General features: G+C 53.0%; 1 protein-coding gene across 1 annotated transcript; it reads right to left on the bottom strand.

Moving 5' to 3' along the window:
* Window positions 1-5,949: 5,949 nt before the first annotated feature.
* KAZALD1 (Kazal type serine peptidase inhibitor domain 1) lies at window positions 5,950-11,336 on the bottom strand. Its single transcript, XM_035027483.1, has 6 exons — window positions 10,897-11,336; window positions 9,963-10,088; window positions 9,023-9,579; window positions 7,779-7,939; window positions 7,552-7,699; window positions 5,950-7,358 (listed from the first exon to the last, which is right to left on the bottom strand). The coding sequence occupies exons 3-6, from the start codon at window positions 9,525-9,527 to the stop codon at window positions 7,264-7,266; spliced, it is 909 nt and encodes a 302-aa protein (XP_034883374.1). The 5' UTR covers window positions 9,528-9,579; window positions 9,963-10,088; window positions 10,897-11,336; the 3' UTR covers window positions 5,950-7,263.
* Between the last annotated feature and the right edge of the window lie 3,603 nt (window positions 11,337-14,939).

Raw genomic sequence — 14,939 nt, 5'->3', positions numbered from 1 at the left:
TTCCCAGCGTCCTGGTCAGGGTGTGCTTGGTGTTTGAGAATGAGAGTTGTGTGTTTGAACTTGTGTGTACTTGCGATGATGTAACTCCATAGGCTCGGAAGGACCTGAATATGGGTGTGTGTGTGTGTGTGTGTGTGTGTATGCACACACAAAACCACAATGCTTAAGGGGCGTCTGCAGGTATCTGCAAGGGTGCTTGTACTGTGGGCACAACGTGTTGTGAATGTTTGTGCCTGGATGGAGAGCTTTGGCCTGCAGGCATGGCTTTGGGGAAGGAGGTCTTCAGGACGGTGTGATGTGTGCTTGCAAGTGCTGAGGTGTCTATGTCCAGGAGGGTGTGGACAAGGCTTGTCTTTCCCTGGGTACACAATGTGTGCCTGTGTGAGGGGATGTGTGTAGACATTGCTGTTGGTGCGAACGTGAGCACGATTGCGTCTGTGTGCACGCGTGCGCATGCGTGCTGGCCCGAAGCTGCCCGTCTCTTCCCTCGCTGGCATCCTTCCCTTTCCTGACTCTCTTCTCTCCATAAGCAAACGAGGTAAAATAATTACTTTTCCACTTAAATGCGCCATGTTCAAGCCAGAATGAAAACAAAGTGATTTAATAAAATTGTCTTTAAAGGGGGAAAGAGGAAAATAAACGTCTGCTCTGCTCCTCTCCCTGGTGTTCAGGGAGGCCCCAAGCCCTTCAAAGTTAATTAAAACAGGAACTAAAACCACAGAATAGTCTACCAACCCTTTTCCCATCTCCACTTTAAAGGTAAGGCAGCCCCCAGAAGCCCTGCCTTTGGCCAGGAACTTGAGGCTCCCCTGTTCTCAGGCTCAGGATCACCCTGAGACCAACCCTCATTCCTGGCAGGCACCCGGGCCTTCCTGCAGCCATGCCGAGGGGAGGAAGCTCTGTTCCTTTCCTCCTCCCAAAGAGTCATGAAAGGCCTTGTCTGGACATTTGAATTCCTTGATGGACACTGGTCCCCATCAGAAGCTTCCGGCCCTTGCTTCCTCCCAGGACATAGCCTGCCCCTCCCCACAGGTCCCCTGAGTCCCCAGCTGCTCTGAGCTTTATCTGTCTTCACTGACCCCCTGGCCTGGTCCTCAGCTCCAGCTCAGCACAGTTCCGGCTGCTTCCGCCTGGTCTGTATCTGTTCCCCATCAGAGGCCCCATTGGAGCTCCAGCCCTTCAGCAGCCCAGATAAAAGAGATGGATGGAGGTGAGTTTGGGGGATGCCCCTCCCTGCAAGCACGGAGCTAGAGCCCTGGGCTGTGACAGGGGCTCCCTGAGGAGGGCTGAGGGTGAGGGTGAAGACTGCCAAGTTCTCTGGAAGCCCAGTTCCTACCCATCCCCACCCTGCCTTAGCCTTTTCCCTCCTCCAAAGGCCCAATTCCTAAGGCCTCCTCCAGGCAGGCACCAAGACTGCGATCACCCCATCCTCCAACACACACTTCAGCAGAATGCTCAGTACTAGGTACCCCACCCCCATCTCCATGCAGCTTACCTGCCCAGAAACAATAGTAGAAAAATAACCATTTATTGAACACCTTTTGTGTTCCAGATACATTGCTTATAAGATCTCTACTGTCATCACAACCCCTACAGAGGAAGTTTTATATTATTTTTCAGAGGAAGACACAGAAGAAGGGAAGCCAAGAAAATCACCCAGGGTATGCACTTAGAAAGCCATAGAACTGAAATTCAGTACAGGTTTGAATGTCAGTGATGTGCCCTGGCCAGGCTGTCCTTGACCTCCGAACCCTAGTTCTGCCCCCAAAGACCTATCATTGGCCTTCAGAGACCACTGCCCCTGAGACCCCCCCACCAGTACCCCCAGAACTTAAACCCTTCTGACACCAGTTCACACTGTGGGGGAGGGGCAGGGGGAATGGGGGAGCCAGACTTAGAACCTGGGTCCCTGCAGGGCCAGCTGAGTTCAGGAGGCCTGTGGGGCTTTCTTCAGCCCTGCTTCAGTGATCTGGGATGGGAGTGGGGGTGGGAGGTAGGAAATATTTGTCCCTAGGTCCTCAACTCTCATCCTGGGAGACCCCGTCACTTCTCACAAAGACTGTCTCTTCTCCCAGGGACCTCCAGACCCCACTTCAGCACCCTCAAGCCCATGCTGCCTCCCAAGGCGCTACCCACCAAGGGACAGGTGAGATTTGATTGTGGAGTAGCATTTGTCACCCAAACTGGCTTTCCTAACTGTTTGCCCTGTTTGAAGAGCCTTCAGTCACTCACATGGCAGAGAAGATGTCAAAAAACAAAACAAACAAATAAAAAATCCAGGCCAAGAGCCAACCCATGTCTTCAGCCCCTCCTCCACTCCTCTGACCAGTGGGGACACAGCCTAGGGATCTAAGCCTTCAGCCCTGGGAAGAAAAGAGAAACTGCAAGAAGGGAAGAGAGGCAATGAAGGGACAGAAATCCTGGTTTTAGGGTGAACTAGTCAGGAATGAGGTGTGGCCACAGACCAAGGCTGAGGATGGTACCTGAAGACTTCTGGTCTTGACTGCATCTGGAAAACATCTAGCAAAGGAGGGAAGGAAGGAAGAAATCATTCAGAAGCACCTTTCCTAATTCAGTCCCAGGAATGTGTGGGTGTATGTGGGGAGAAGGAGTCTGTGACCTTTTCCAGGTCCAGGCCTCACCCTTATTTGAACCCCCTGCGCTGAGCCCAAACTGAAAGCTGGTAATGGCAACGGGGCGGGCAGTGGCCCAGGTGGCTGGGATGAGGCTTCATGGTACAGTGGTGTTGGGAGCCGGGCCTCACCTCGCCTACCAGTGAGTCACCTGAGCCAGGCCAAGCCCTGGAGCCTATACTGTTCTCCTCTGCCACCAGCAGATCTGGGACCCAGCCTGAGCAGAGAGAAGATGAAAGAACACAGGGGCCCCAGCATGGAGAAGGGAGGTTGGAGAGAAAGGCAGGGATGACTCCATCTGAGCTGGCCTCCAGGTTCTATCCCGAGACTGCCACCAGAGCCTCTATCTCTGTACCATCCCTGATGCTGACCTCATTCCTCCCCCTGGGCCCCCTCTCTCTCTATCTACCAGCCCATCCCTCCCAGAGTCCTCAAACCACCCTCCATTATCCACAACTGACTCCCAGAGCTCCTACCACTACCTTCCAGACCAGATCCCTCCTAGTCTCTACATGCCCCCACCACTGCCCTCAGAGAACTCATTCCTACCCCTAGCTTCCCAGACCCCATTCCCACTCATCCCAACCATCATCCTTGCCTCCCAAGATGCTTTGCATTGAGATGTGAGAGTAACATTAACATCTCATTACCCTGTGGATTTCCATAGATGTTCACCCGTTTAGAAAGAATCTAGTCATTCAGAGGGCTGAAGAAGTGACCAAAATACATCCCAGAAGGTAATCAGCCTATGTCTCCAGCCTCTTTCTCTCTGCCTTAAGATGCCTGCACACTTAGAATAGAGTCCTAAGTGACGGGACCTGAACTTTTGAGCAAAAAATAGCTCAAGGAATCTCCAAGTCCACCAGAGGAGGGTTTAAGCCTGTCTGCCCCTCACATGTGTAGAAAGAGTTACACATACATGTGTACATAATCCTGTACACACACACATATATAATTATTCTAAGTATATGTACATTCACATGCACACGTTACAACAGAATGTAAGCTCTGTAAGGTCAGGGACAATGTGTTTTTCTGTGATGTATCTCCAGTTCCTACAACAATGTTGGCACATGACAAATATTTGTTGAAAGAAGGGCACATAATGGAACACATACTTGCAAGTAAATGTATACATACAGTTATATACATGTATAACTATACGTCATCTCTACAATGCTTATGCACATATATGTATCTACGTGGTTATCCACACACACATATGCTTTTAGATAATCCACATGTATAACATATGTTGTTATGTATATACACACATGTACACATACCTCGTATACAACGCATGTAAGCACATGCACATTACTATGAACATATTGATATTACACATGTCACACAGAGATATCACATATATACTACACATACATGTGCACATTCACATACATAAATGAATATAAACGGAAGCATCTTTTTACTCAAAATTTTCCAATTTAACTGCCTTAAGGCCCCCTGGCCCAGGCCTGGCTGCCACAACTAGAAATATCCACCAGATGGCACTCTTTTGCCACTTCCCGTACTCCCAAGCTTTGCCAGGGGTGACGCCAGAGCTGTCGCCCCTTTCCGCCGAGGCACAAAACTTGCGGAGCCGGTGTAGCCCAGGAGCTTCCCTCTCATTCCCCTACCCAGCAGGGCGGTGGGCGTGTCCTTGGTTCCCAAAATCTGCAATCTCGGCCCCCTCCCAAATCGGGCTCATCCTCTCGGGCCTCCAGGCTTCTGTTGGAGGGGCGGACTCCCCCCTCCGGGCCCCAGTTCTGCTCAGCCCTCAAATCCACCCATGTTTATCAGTGAGCCAAGAGTTGGGCTTCACCCAGACTCTCTCGACTCAGAACAGCGCGGCTCAAGGACCTTTACTAGGAGCCTTCCTAGTAATAAGCAGTCCGATTCCCCACGAAGGCGGAGGAGGGAGTCAGGGTCATTCGTACACACCTGGACACAGCCCCCCAACCCCGGCGTACTCCCGACATCCTGCCCTGGACGGCGAGCTGGGGTCAGCCAAAAGCGGAGGGAATGGCCGGACCCTGGGACCTAGTACCCTCGGCTAGGGAGGGGCTGGTCCCTGTTAACCCCTCTTGCACCAGTACAGTGTAGACTCCCGATCTCTGGTTCGGAGTCGAAAGGAAGGGCATTTGCTCATCTTAAGCAAACCACTTAAAACCCCGGAGCTGGGGGAAGGGGGATGGGACAGAGGTCCTCCCGCCTCCCTGCCTAGGCCACTCCGAGTCAGCTCTCCTGAAACCTCACATTTCGGGTGTGAGCAGCCTCGAACGAAAGACGCAGGGAAAGCTTGAAAACCCGTGGGGAGGCGAGGCCGGGAGTTCTGGTAGCGGCTCAGCTTCCCCTCCCCTTCCCCTCTCTTCCCCCGGGAGCAGTGGGAAATTATTTATTAAAACGCCGCCCGCGCTCTCATTTATTTGCGGTGAATAATCCTCGGCTTCGCAGCGCGTTTATTAAACCTTTCCCGTCCCCGCATTACTTTAATAATAAATCGCGTGTCACTTTCCAGCGACGTTATTAAAGCCCGTCTGCCGAGCAGAGGCGGGGAGGGGGCGGGGTGTGAAGCAGCGGGGATTCCTTCTATTCCAGGCTGTGGGGCCGGAACCAGCAGGGCCAGGAGGGGGAAACTGAGGCTGTAAGGAGCCGGCACTCGAATACTCTACAAAGTCTGCAAAAGCGATCAAGGAGTCCGGACTCCCGGGGGTGCGTGTGACCCTCCTTGGGTCGGGTGGAGCCTCTACGCTGCAGGTGGGCACGGTACTATCAATAGACCCGTCAGGGGGCGCCTTCGAGCACAGCTGGGCGGGAGTCCCTGGCGAAGAACTAGCCAGGGTGGAACAACCCATACCACGTTCCCTCTTCCAGTGCGAAGTAGACCGCCTTTTGGTCCAGACGCCAAAAACACGACCGCCCCCCCCCCAATCCCTGGCACACCGCTCACATCCCTACTCCGCTTCCGCGGTCGTCTTGGAATTCACCCCAAGTATCGAACCCGCTCCAGCTGCCGAGCGCAGGTCTTGGGGCCGCCGGGCTCTAGACAGGACTAGTCAACCAGAGCTGTCCTCTGGCTTAGCCTCTGGAGGAGCCCTACGGTCCCGCGGGAGAGGCGGCCAAGCCCTCGGGTGGGGATTCCGGACCACTCCCCTCCCAAGAGCCGGGGCTCCCTGCCTTGGGCCCCAGAGGACAAGCTCAGACAACTGAGCCAACTGCAATCTCTCCTGCGGTGGCGCCAGACTCTGGGCGGAGCCGGGCGCGTAGGAGACTGTCGCCATCCACACACAAGATCTTGGCCTCCCGAACTTAAGTTTTCATTTTCTGCTTCACTCAGTCAATAAACACTGGGCTTCACCCAGTAGGCTAGGTACAGCGAGCGTGGAGAGAGGTGTGGGGAGCCAGGAACTGCAGCTCCGGCAGTGACCCCCAGCCAGAGAGGACAACTCACAGTTGGCAGATAAGGAAACAGGCTTACCTGACTTTGGGTTCAGCAAGAAAATGGGTGGATTCCTAAGGGAATCCTAGGGTGCAGCCCATACTCGTGGCCAAGCTTCTCCCCTCCTTCATCCAGTTTGTGCTTTTACACTGGGACCCTACCCACACCGACCTGGTTCCCCACCTGCAGGGGCAGGCAATCTAACTCTAGTCCAGCCCCAATGGAGTGCAGACCGGGAGAATACCCTCCCTCCAAACAGATGGCTTCAGACTTCCTCCCTAAAGGGCAGGGTAGGCCCCAGCTCAAACTTCCTCTCCGTACATCTGGCAGGCATGTGCTTAGGGAGCAGGACCTACAGCTTCTGGAAACCAATGCCCTTCTACCATGGAAAGCCTCCCAGGGAAATGTGGTCTTCATGTGCACACCTGCATGAACCACCTGTGCATCTGTATCTGTTTGTTCAGAAATCTTTATTGCATACCAACTGTGCCTAGTCCTGTTCTAGGAACTGTCCAATATAAAAAACAGTCCTGGCCTCAAATTTTTCAGAAGGACAGAAGTTAGACATGACCAAATGCCCATCTTACTGCACTGACCTAAACCATGCTCCATTATGTTTTTCCAGACAACAAATGGCCAACAGCAAAGAGGACTGCAGTTAGTAAGTACAACTGGAACTTAGGTGAGTGGAGGAATTTCTAGGTGAGCTTCGAGGAGGGTAAACTGAGGCTAGGCAAAGGTGAGGGACTAGAAAAATCACAGCAGGAGTTGTGGCAAAGGGTAGATCGGAAGACTGGCTGAGCAGGGCTGGAGGGAAGACTGGCAGGAAAGTGGAGGATCCCAGCCGCCTCTTTGTGTCTGCTCTGCACTCCACCCCCCCACCCCCACCCCCGCACACTCCCACCCAGCCTAGGGTCCAGCAGGCAGCTGCTGTCTTCTGCCTGGTTGCTCCACGTTGGAGACTGTCCCAGCCAGGGCATCTCCTCCATGGGCCCCTTTGCTTCCCACTTCCCCTAGCCTCTGCCTCTCTCCTTACCCTCTACCAACTTTTGTCTCCCTACTTACCACCACGTCTCTCCTATTAAGGGCATTAAAGCAATGAAAGGGCCCTGCTCCCCCTTTTAGGTCTTTTCAAGAGCAGGGATGACTACTATCCCCACTCACCCACCCCCATAGGCCAGGGCTGCAGACCTAGTAGTAATCCTCGCCCTCTTCACTCTCAGCCTCCTCCTCAGGAACCAGATGCAGGGATGGCAGCTGCGGGATGCCTGTGGAGTTCAGCTGGTCTGCAAACACATGTGGGTAAAGGAGAGAGAAAAGGAAAGAGGGGCTGTCAGTCCCCCTAGGCTGGGAGAAAGCCATACTTGTCTGTGCACCCACATGCACATACGCACATGGACACACATTCAAGGGCCTCACTCCACCACCAGTCCCCCCCCACACACACACAGGTCCCCAGAGTCCAGGGTTCACCCTTACCTGGTGTGAGCACTGTCAGGCTAGCTGGGGCCTCGACCTGGCCCAGAGCATTGCGGGCCAGGCAGCGGTAGATACCTTCATCGCTGGGACGCACAGCCTGGATCTGCAGCCAGCCTGTCACCTCAAACCTCTGGGGTCCACCCCTGAACTAGAGCCAGAGGAGGGGTCAGCAGGGTCCTTCTAGGGGGACCCTGGGCTGCCCAAAGGAGGCCTCTCCTCTCTCCTACCTGCACTGAGATGTGGGGATCATCCCCTGGTAGCTGAATGTCCAAGCCGTCCTTCCTCCACTCGATGGATGCCATGGGGTAGGCAAACACCTCACAGCCAAAGATCACGTCCTGCCCCGTCACGTTCCAAATGTCATAGGGGTGCAACACGATCTGGGGCTCTGGGGATGGAGGTGGGAGGCCTGAGGACGGGGTGGTACATCCGGCCCCACAAGCAGCCCATATATGAACCATCATGGATGTGTTTGTGGGGAAAGACAATCAACGCGGAGGTGTATGCACATCCATACACATGACAGGTACACACGGGTACATATAAATGTAGGTACAGGTACACACACGGTACAAACAGAAGTGGCGAGGTACATGCAGACAGATGCCACAGCTTGGCAGCCACACTCCATCCCTCATAGCTCCCCTGTCCTCATTCCACCCTCTAGGCCCCTATCCTGCTATACTTGTAACCAACACCTCCCCCTACCCTCCCCCCTTCCTAACCAGGTCCAGTTGCCAAGGACCCGAAGAGCAGCCCTCCCCCAGAGAACCTGAAACCAGATCTGGGCAGCGGGCAGAAAGCCGGCAGTTGTGGGGTAGAGTGTTGGGACCCCATCGGTGTTTGTTTTCCTGGCAGCCCCAGCCAGGCCAAATCCCTCAAAGGGGCTCAGGAAGTGAAAGTGACTAATGCTGCCAAAGGAAACCTGAGGCCTGAATGGCCCTCAGACCCCTGGGATGGGAGGGAGGGGCTGGAAGAGCCCCCTCCTTCACGAATCCTGAGGCACGGAAGAAACAGAAGGGAGGTGGGGAGACTGGGCTAACAGCTTGCTCTACGAATCGAATCCCAAACCGCCCAAGAGAAACCCGATTGCATCTCTCTGGAAGCCAAGTCTCACTGCCTGGGCTCCAGCGGTCTGGGCAAAGTCCGGGAGTCTCTCCGCTCTCTCAGTTTTGAGACCAATCATTGGCTCTGTGCCTGCTCCCTCAGAGGGTTGGTCCCTGCCAGCCGGGTCTGGAGCTTTCACGCGCCTCGGGGCACACAGCTTGCCGACAGAGCTCAGACCCGCGCCTTGCGACGCCGGTCTCTGCGGACCAGCAGCGAGAGCGGGCTCTTATATTGGACTCGAGGACTCCCCGGCCTCATCTTTTTCTCTCCGCCGGCCAGAGACCAATCCAGTCGGAGGTCGGGGAGCAATGCCTCGGGTGCCTCGAGTGCCCCGAGTGCCGGGGGTAGGGCGGGCCGTGCGTACCCGATTCGCAGGGCCCCGGGTGCGCCACCGTGAGGTTGGCGTCGGGCCGAGCGCGGGCCGCCTCCTGGAGGCGGCAGATCTGCGCGTAGGTGCGGCCGTCCGATCCGCAGACCGGGCGCTGCGAGCGGCAGGCACACAGAGGCTCCGGCACCTCTCCGCGGCTCAGGTCGCCGCCCGCGTCCAACCGGCACTCAAGCTGCTCGCCGCAGCGCCCGTAGAAGTGCGCGCTGGGGTCCAGGTCGCAGAGCTGGCCCTCGAGGTTGGCGCACTCCCAACAGCAGCCGCACGCGTCGCGCACCCGGCCGGCCAGGCAGCCCCACGGCTCGGCGCACTCTTCTGGCCGGCAGGGAGCGCAGCCCTCGCCCTCCGCCAGCAGCCGTAGCCAGCCGCGCCGCAGGTAATCGGGGCCTGGGGACCGCGGCGCGCCTGTCGGAGGCGGCGTCCGCACCAGCAGCAGCAGCAGCAGCGAGGGCAGCGCCAGGGCAGCGGCGGGCGGCTGTGGCATGGTTAGCTGGAAGCCCTGCGAGCACTCCGGGCATCAGCGCGATCGTGGCACCCTGCCGGGGAGGGAAGCCAGGACGGGAGGTCAGAAGCAACCTCATTGCTCCTCGTACCAAAGTCTGACCCGAGCACTGCCCCCTCCCCTGACGCCTTGGAGTCAAGGAGACCCTCAACACAGAGGCATGGTGACTCTCTAGGAGTCATCCAGTTATTGATTGGACTGTGTTTCTGGGGTGGGGGAGAGATGAGAAGGGTAATAAAGCTCAAGGCCAACACACACACACACACACACACACAACCAGCCGCAGCACCACATACCATCCCACTCTGAAGCTTCCTGCCCTAGAGGTGGATGAGAATTGATGGCCCCAGAACTAAGGAGCTGTTAACAAGGGTGGGAATGGGGAAGAAGTAATGCCCTGGGGCCCAGAGTGCTCACCTAGTGTCAGGACTAAGCCCTTCAGAGCAGCTATGTCTCCGGTCGGAAGAAGCAGGCGGTGGAAAGAAAACAGAGGCCAACAATCGGCTGGGCCTGCCAGCCACCTCTGCTCTGGCTTGAGGATCTCTGAGAGAGCCCACGGACTTGGACTGAGAGAGCAACTCCTCCGCCCCTCTCCCCGCCTCTCGACGTCGCACACAACCCCCTCCCTCCAGTTCTGAAGCTGCCAATTTTATGCAGCCGCGCGGGACCCTCCTGAGCCACTTCCCCTGGCTGGGCCAAAGTCACAGTGAGAAGTGAGAAGTGAGAAGCCGTAACCGGGCACCGAGGCTGGGAGAAGACAAGGGACAGGGTGGGATGGGGGTTGGGAGTAGGGGATATGGGGGTGGCTGGGAAGCTGGAAGAGTTGAGTGAAGGTCGAGGTCTTGTTCCATCGGACTTTACAGTCCCTGGGCTCTGCCAGAGCAGCTGCATAATGGGGAGGCGGTAAGAGCTCTGGTGCCAAGCCGGGTGCTCCTGGAGGGCAGGGCCAACCAACGTAGTCTCCCTGCAGCCCAGGGCCGGCTTCCCCGGGGCTACTGCAGACTTGTCCACCCAGCTTCCCTACCAAGACGCTGACCAGAGACTTGGCGCTTACATCTGCCACCCCACAACTGGCCTCCTCCTCCCTCCCCACATCCGGCAGGTGCTTCAGCCCGCGGGTGAGCGGGTGAGCCGAGTGATTATAGAGGTCCCAGCTGACCAGCAGCCGCAGGGAGAGGTGGGCGGGACGCCTCCCCCGCCGACCTCGCTCCGGGTTGGGATTACGGGTTACATTTGCAAGGCCGGCAGGGCCGGAGGCATTGGGTCTCGCGGCCGCCACCAGCGCCACCGTGGCACTTTGGTTTGGGGGCGGGGAGGAGAGCATTCCCGGAGGCCCGCCCGCCCGCCTTACCGGGGGTCTGCCAGGCCCCGCCCTAGCCTGCCCCAAGCGGCTTACAGAAGCCGCGTTGCAGTCCAGTTTGCAGGGGGCGGAAACTGAGCTTTGCAGCCGGGGAGGTGACGGTATTTAGTCAGTTTCGTCCTAGAAGGACCTGGCCCCCGGCCTAGCGGCCTGGACCTGGGCCTCCTGACCAGTCGCGAAGTTGAGGGCGGGCGACGGCCTCCAGACCGCCCAGGGGGATCGGCTCCGCATGCGTATTGGAGGGCTGGAGAGTCGAAACTCCCGGATGCGGTCCAGGACTCTCCCTCCGGACCTGAACTCAGCCAAGCCCTTTCACTTAGGGGTCCCCTAGCCGCGTGCACGTCACTCCTGGCCGGGGGAACTCTGACGAGGTGGGCGAAAGCAGATACACACAGTCCCCCTGGCCTCCAAGACTCAAGGACAGGGAGCGAACTTCACGCGAGATCTCGCGACTGTCGCGAGAATCAGAACAGGAAGTCTAGGAATTCAAAGCAGGAAAGGCCCGCGGGTTTCAAACAGGAAAAGGAGTGGGCGGAGCCAGCGATTGCTGATAGTTGTGGGTAATCCCTTGTCCTTGGCATTGGGGTCAACTGAAGCGTTGACCTAGAGCAGAAGTGAACTGTAAGAGAACTGCAGGAAGCCCTGAACAAAACGGGGGAGCGGGGTAGGAAGGAACATGAAATTGCGGAGCTGACCAATGGAGTCACTCAAGGATGTTTCTGACTCTGAATTACAAAATGCCTTGAGGGTGGAGATCACTTCCAGTATACCAGGCGGAAGCCGTCGGGCATCTCATAATGAATTGTTACCGGCTTCTAAGACTTGGAGCCAGGATTTAAAACAACAAACTCCCCAGACCTAGAAACTCTTCACTTACCCCACTTTATTGTACCGTCTGTTTACTTTCAGTCTTTGCTATGCTCTAAGTGTTTGGTATTAGGAATCGTGCCTAACTCTTAACTGTATCTTGTGCACCTGGCCCTGCGCCTGGCAGCACAGTAAAATCTCGGTAAATATTTGTGGATTAAATATGAAAGACTTCCTGTGTGTGAAAGTCAAGTTTAATTTGGGTTTTCTGAGTCGCTGATTGAAGGCTGGATAGACGGGGAACGAGCGCCCTCTGGTGGGCTTGCGGTTGGTGACAATAACATGACCGTGCATACAGTAGGCACCGAAGATGTTGACTATACAGATCTTTTAAGTAAAAATTTGTTCCACATATTATAAAAATATTTTTAAAATATGTAAAAAAAATACCACATATTGTAAAAATATTTTTATAAGGGAATTTTTTGCAGAAGACAATTTGAAAATCTAGATATGTTCCCAAATCCCCATCATCTGACACTATCCATTCAGACTGCAAAACACATTCAGTAACATCTATTCCCATACAATTTTTGCATATTCATACTTTGAAAATGTTGGCTCAGTTTGGGTCATGCAAGACTGTTGGGCCACAAGAAAAGGATTCTCTAGTTTAGATAATGTGAGTACTGCAAGGAGAGAAGCCAGGTGGCAGCAATCCTTTGCATCTAGGTGAGGGAGACTAGATTCAGATGAGGAGAGTGAAGTTAAAATTTCTTGAAGAACAGATAGTCCTGCCTCTTTCTCCTCCCCACCCTTGACTGTAGATGCTTGTACTGGAGAGAGAATGAGATATAGAATATAGTTTGCTTTCCACTGTGGATCATAGGCTGGAGTTCACAGGTTATCATATCTTCACCTTCTTTCAGCCACTGACCCATGAAATAATTGTTAAATATAATGACAGAATGAAATGGGCCTTATACAGATGAACAGCATAAGATGAAAAAAGGTGTAAAGGATCAGTGAGTAACTTGGTAAGAAATTACTTGGGAAGGGGGCACCTGGGTGGCTCAGGCTCAGGTGGTGATCCTGGGGTCCTGGGATAGAGCCCGGAATTGCAGGTAGCCTCCTTCTCCCTCCCACTCTGCCTGCCGCTCTCCCTGCTTGTGCTCTCTCTCTCTGTGTCAAATAAATAAAATATTTAAATAAAATTAAATCTTTAAAAAAATTACTTGGGAGGACCACACATTCACTTCATGAACGCTGTTTTGACACAGCTGGTGAAAATAGTGGGGTTGCAATTTTGATGAAGAAGCAGAAGTGAAACAAATGGTCTAAATCAACCCATTAGAAATGGACACAGAAGAACTGTGCTTCCTGTGAACATTAGAATCACTTAAGTCAAAAAAAGCTCAACATAGATAATTGAGATGGAATAGTTTGTAGATACCTACTATAGGCGAACTTAGTCAAAGTGAAAAATATGTATAGAAAGGTAAGGTTAAGTAAAAAGGAGAAATATATGGATACTCTTTATCATACATATCATCAATAAACACCCTAAGAGGTGCCTGGATGGCTCGGTCGGTTAAGCGTCTGACTTTGGCTCAGGTCATAATCTCAGAACCCTGGGATCTAGCCGGCTTGGCGGGGAGTCTGCTTGTCCCTCTCCCTTTCCCTCTGCCCCTCCCTCCCACCTCTCCCCCAGGCTCATGCTCTCTCTCAAAAAAAATTAAATTAATAAATAAAATCTTAAAAAAAAAACACCCAAAGACAATTTGAAATGAGGCAAATGGTTGTGTATAATGCTCACTATTCCTTTATTTTGTAAAATTATTTTCCATAATAAAAAAGTAGAGGCTATTTTTATAGGTAAATTAGGATGTTGAGATAAATTTAGAAAGATGGGCCAGCCAGGTGGGAAGAGAAACATAATTCAGCTACAAATAATGTTACCAAATGAAAGCTGGAATACCCAGGAGACTAGCTGTCTGGAATATCTGTAGGCATTAAGTCAGATTAAATGAGCTTTAAGGCATGCAGAGAAAAATCAGGTGAAAATTTCTTTACTTTACTTTTCCTATATCCAAAGAGTCAACTCTCCCACTCCACCCTCCAGTGTCCCATCCACCTTTGAGATGGAGAATGTAGCTCCATCTGACCTGATAACTTGGCCGTTTTTTGTATTAATAAACTTAGAAAGGATGTTAATTTTTTTTAAGATTTTATTTATTTATTTGAGAGAAAGAGAGAACAAGCAGGCGGAGGGGGAGAGGAAGAGGGAGAAACAGACTCACTGCTGAGCAGGGAGCCCTATGAGGGGCTCGATCCCAGAACCCTGGGATCATGACCTGAGCCAAAGGCAGACACTTAACTGACTGAGCCAACTGGGTGCCCCGAAAAGGATGTTTAAATCATTTAGACTCTTTCTACATTTCTTGTTCTCTTTTTGTTTTAACTTTTTTTTCCATTTTGAAGTATAACAGACAAGGAGAAAAGTGCACAAAATAGAGATATAGTTCAATTAATTATTATAAAATGAATACTCATGTGATCATCACCCAGGTCAAGAAATAGAACATTGTTAACTCCCAGAAACCCCCATCATGTCCCATCACAACCATTAATCCCTCCTTTTCCCCCAGATAACCATTTCTAATTCTGTATTTTAATTTTACCTGGTTTTGACCTCTATGTAAATTGCAATACACCTAGGAATGGAATTGCTCCTTCCTGTGATACATGCTCTCAACATTAGTAGTTATTACCAAACCATTTTTCCAAAGTGACTCTATCAATTATAGTCCCCAGCAATTAATGAGAGCTCCCATTGTGCCACATCCTTGTCAACACTTGGTATTGTCAGTCTTTTAAATTTTAGCCATTAAGTAAATATTTTAGAGCCTAAGATTCTTTTTTTTTTTTTTTAAAGACTTTATTTATTTGACAGAGAGAGACACAGCGAGAGAGGGAACACAAGCAGGGGGAGTGGGAGAGGGAGAAGCAGGCTTACCACCAAGCAGGGAGGGAGCCCGATGTGGGGCTTGATCCCAGGACTCTGGGATCATGACCTGAGCCGAAGGCAGATGCTTAACAACTGAGCCACCCAGGCACTCCAGAAGGCTTGTTTTTAAAGAATAAATATGGGGGCACCTGGGTGGCTCAGTTGGTTAAGCGCCCATCTCTTGATCTCAGCTCAGGTCTTGATCTCAGGGCTGTGAGTT

Source organism: Mirounga leonina, unplaced genomic scaffold (genome assembly GCF_011800145.1).
Source record: "Mirounga leonina isolate KUSES-001 unplaced genomic scaffold, KU_Mleo_1.0 Mir_114, whole genome shotgun sequence".
Taxonomy (NCBI): domain Eukaryota; kingdom Metazoa; phylum Chordata; class Mammalia; order Carnivora; family Phocidae; genus Mirounga; species Mirounga leonina.
Note: the sequence above shows the minus strand (reverse complement) of the source record. Positions and strands in the feature narration are given on the sequence as shown.

Bases quoted from the DNA above. Each gene is read 5' to 3' on its own strand.
- KAZALD1 (XM_035027483.1), bottom strand. From the start codon at position 9,527: ATGCCACAGCCGCCCGCCGCTGCCCTGGCGCTGCCCTCGCTGCTGCTG. The intron at 7,940-9,022 runs GTACGCACGGCC...CTCCATCCCCAG, and splicing joins CCCGGGGCCCTGCGAATCGG to AGCCCCAGATCGTGTTGCAC. The intron at 7,700-7,778 runs GTAGGAGAGAGG...CTCTGGCTCTAG, and splicing joins ATCCCCACATCTCAGTGCAG to TTCAGGGGTGGACCCCAGAG.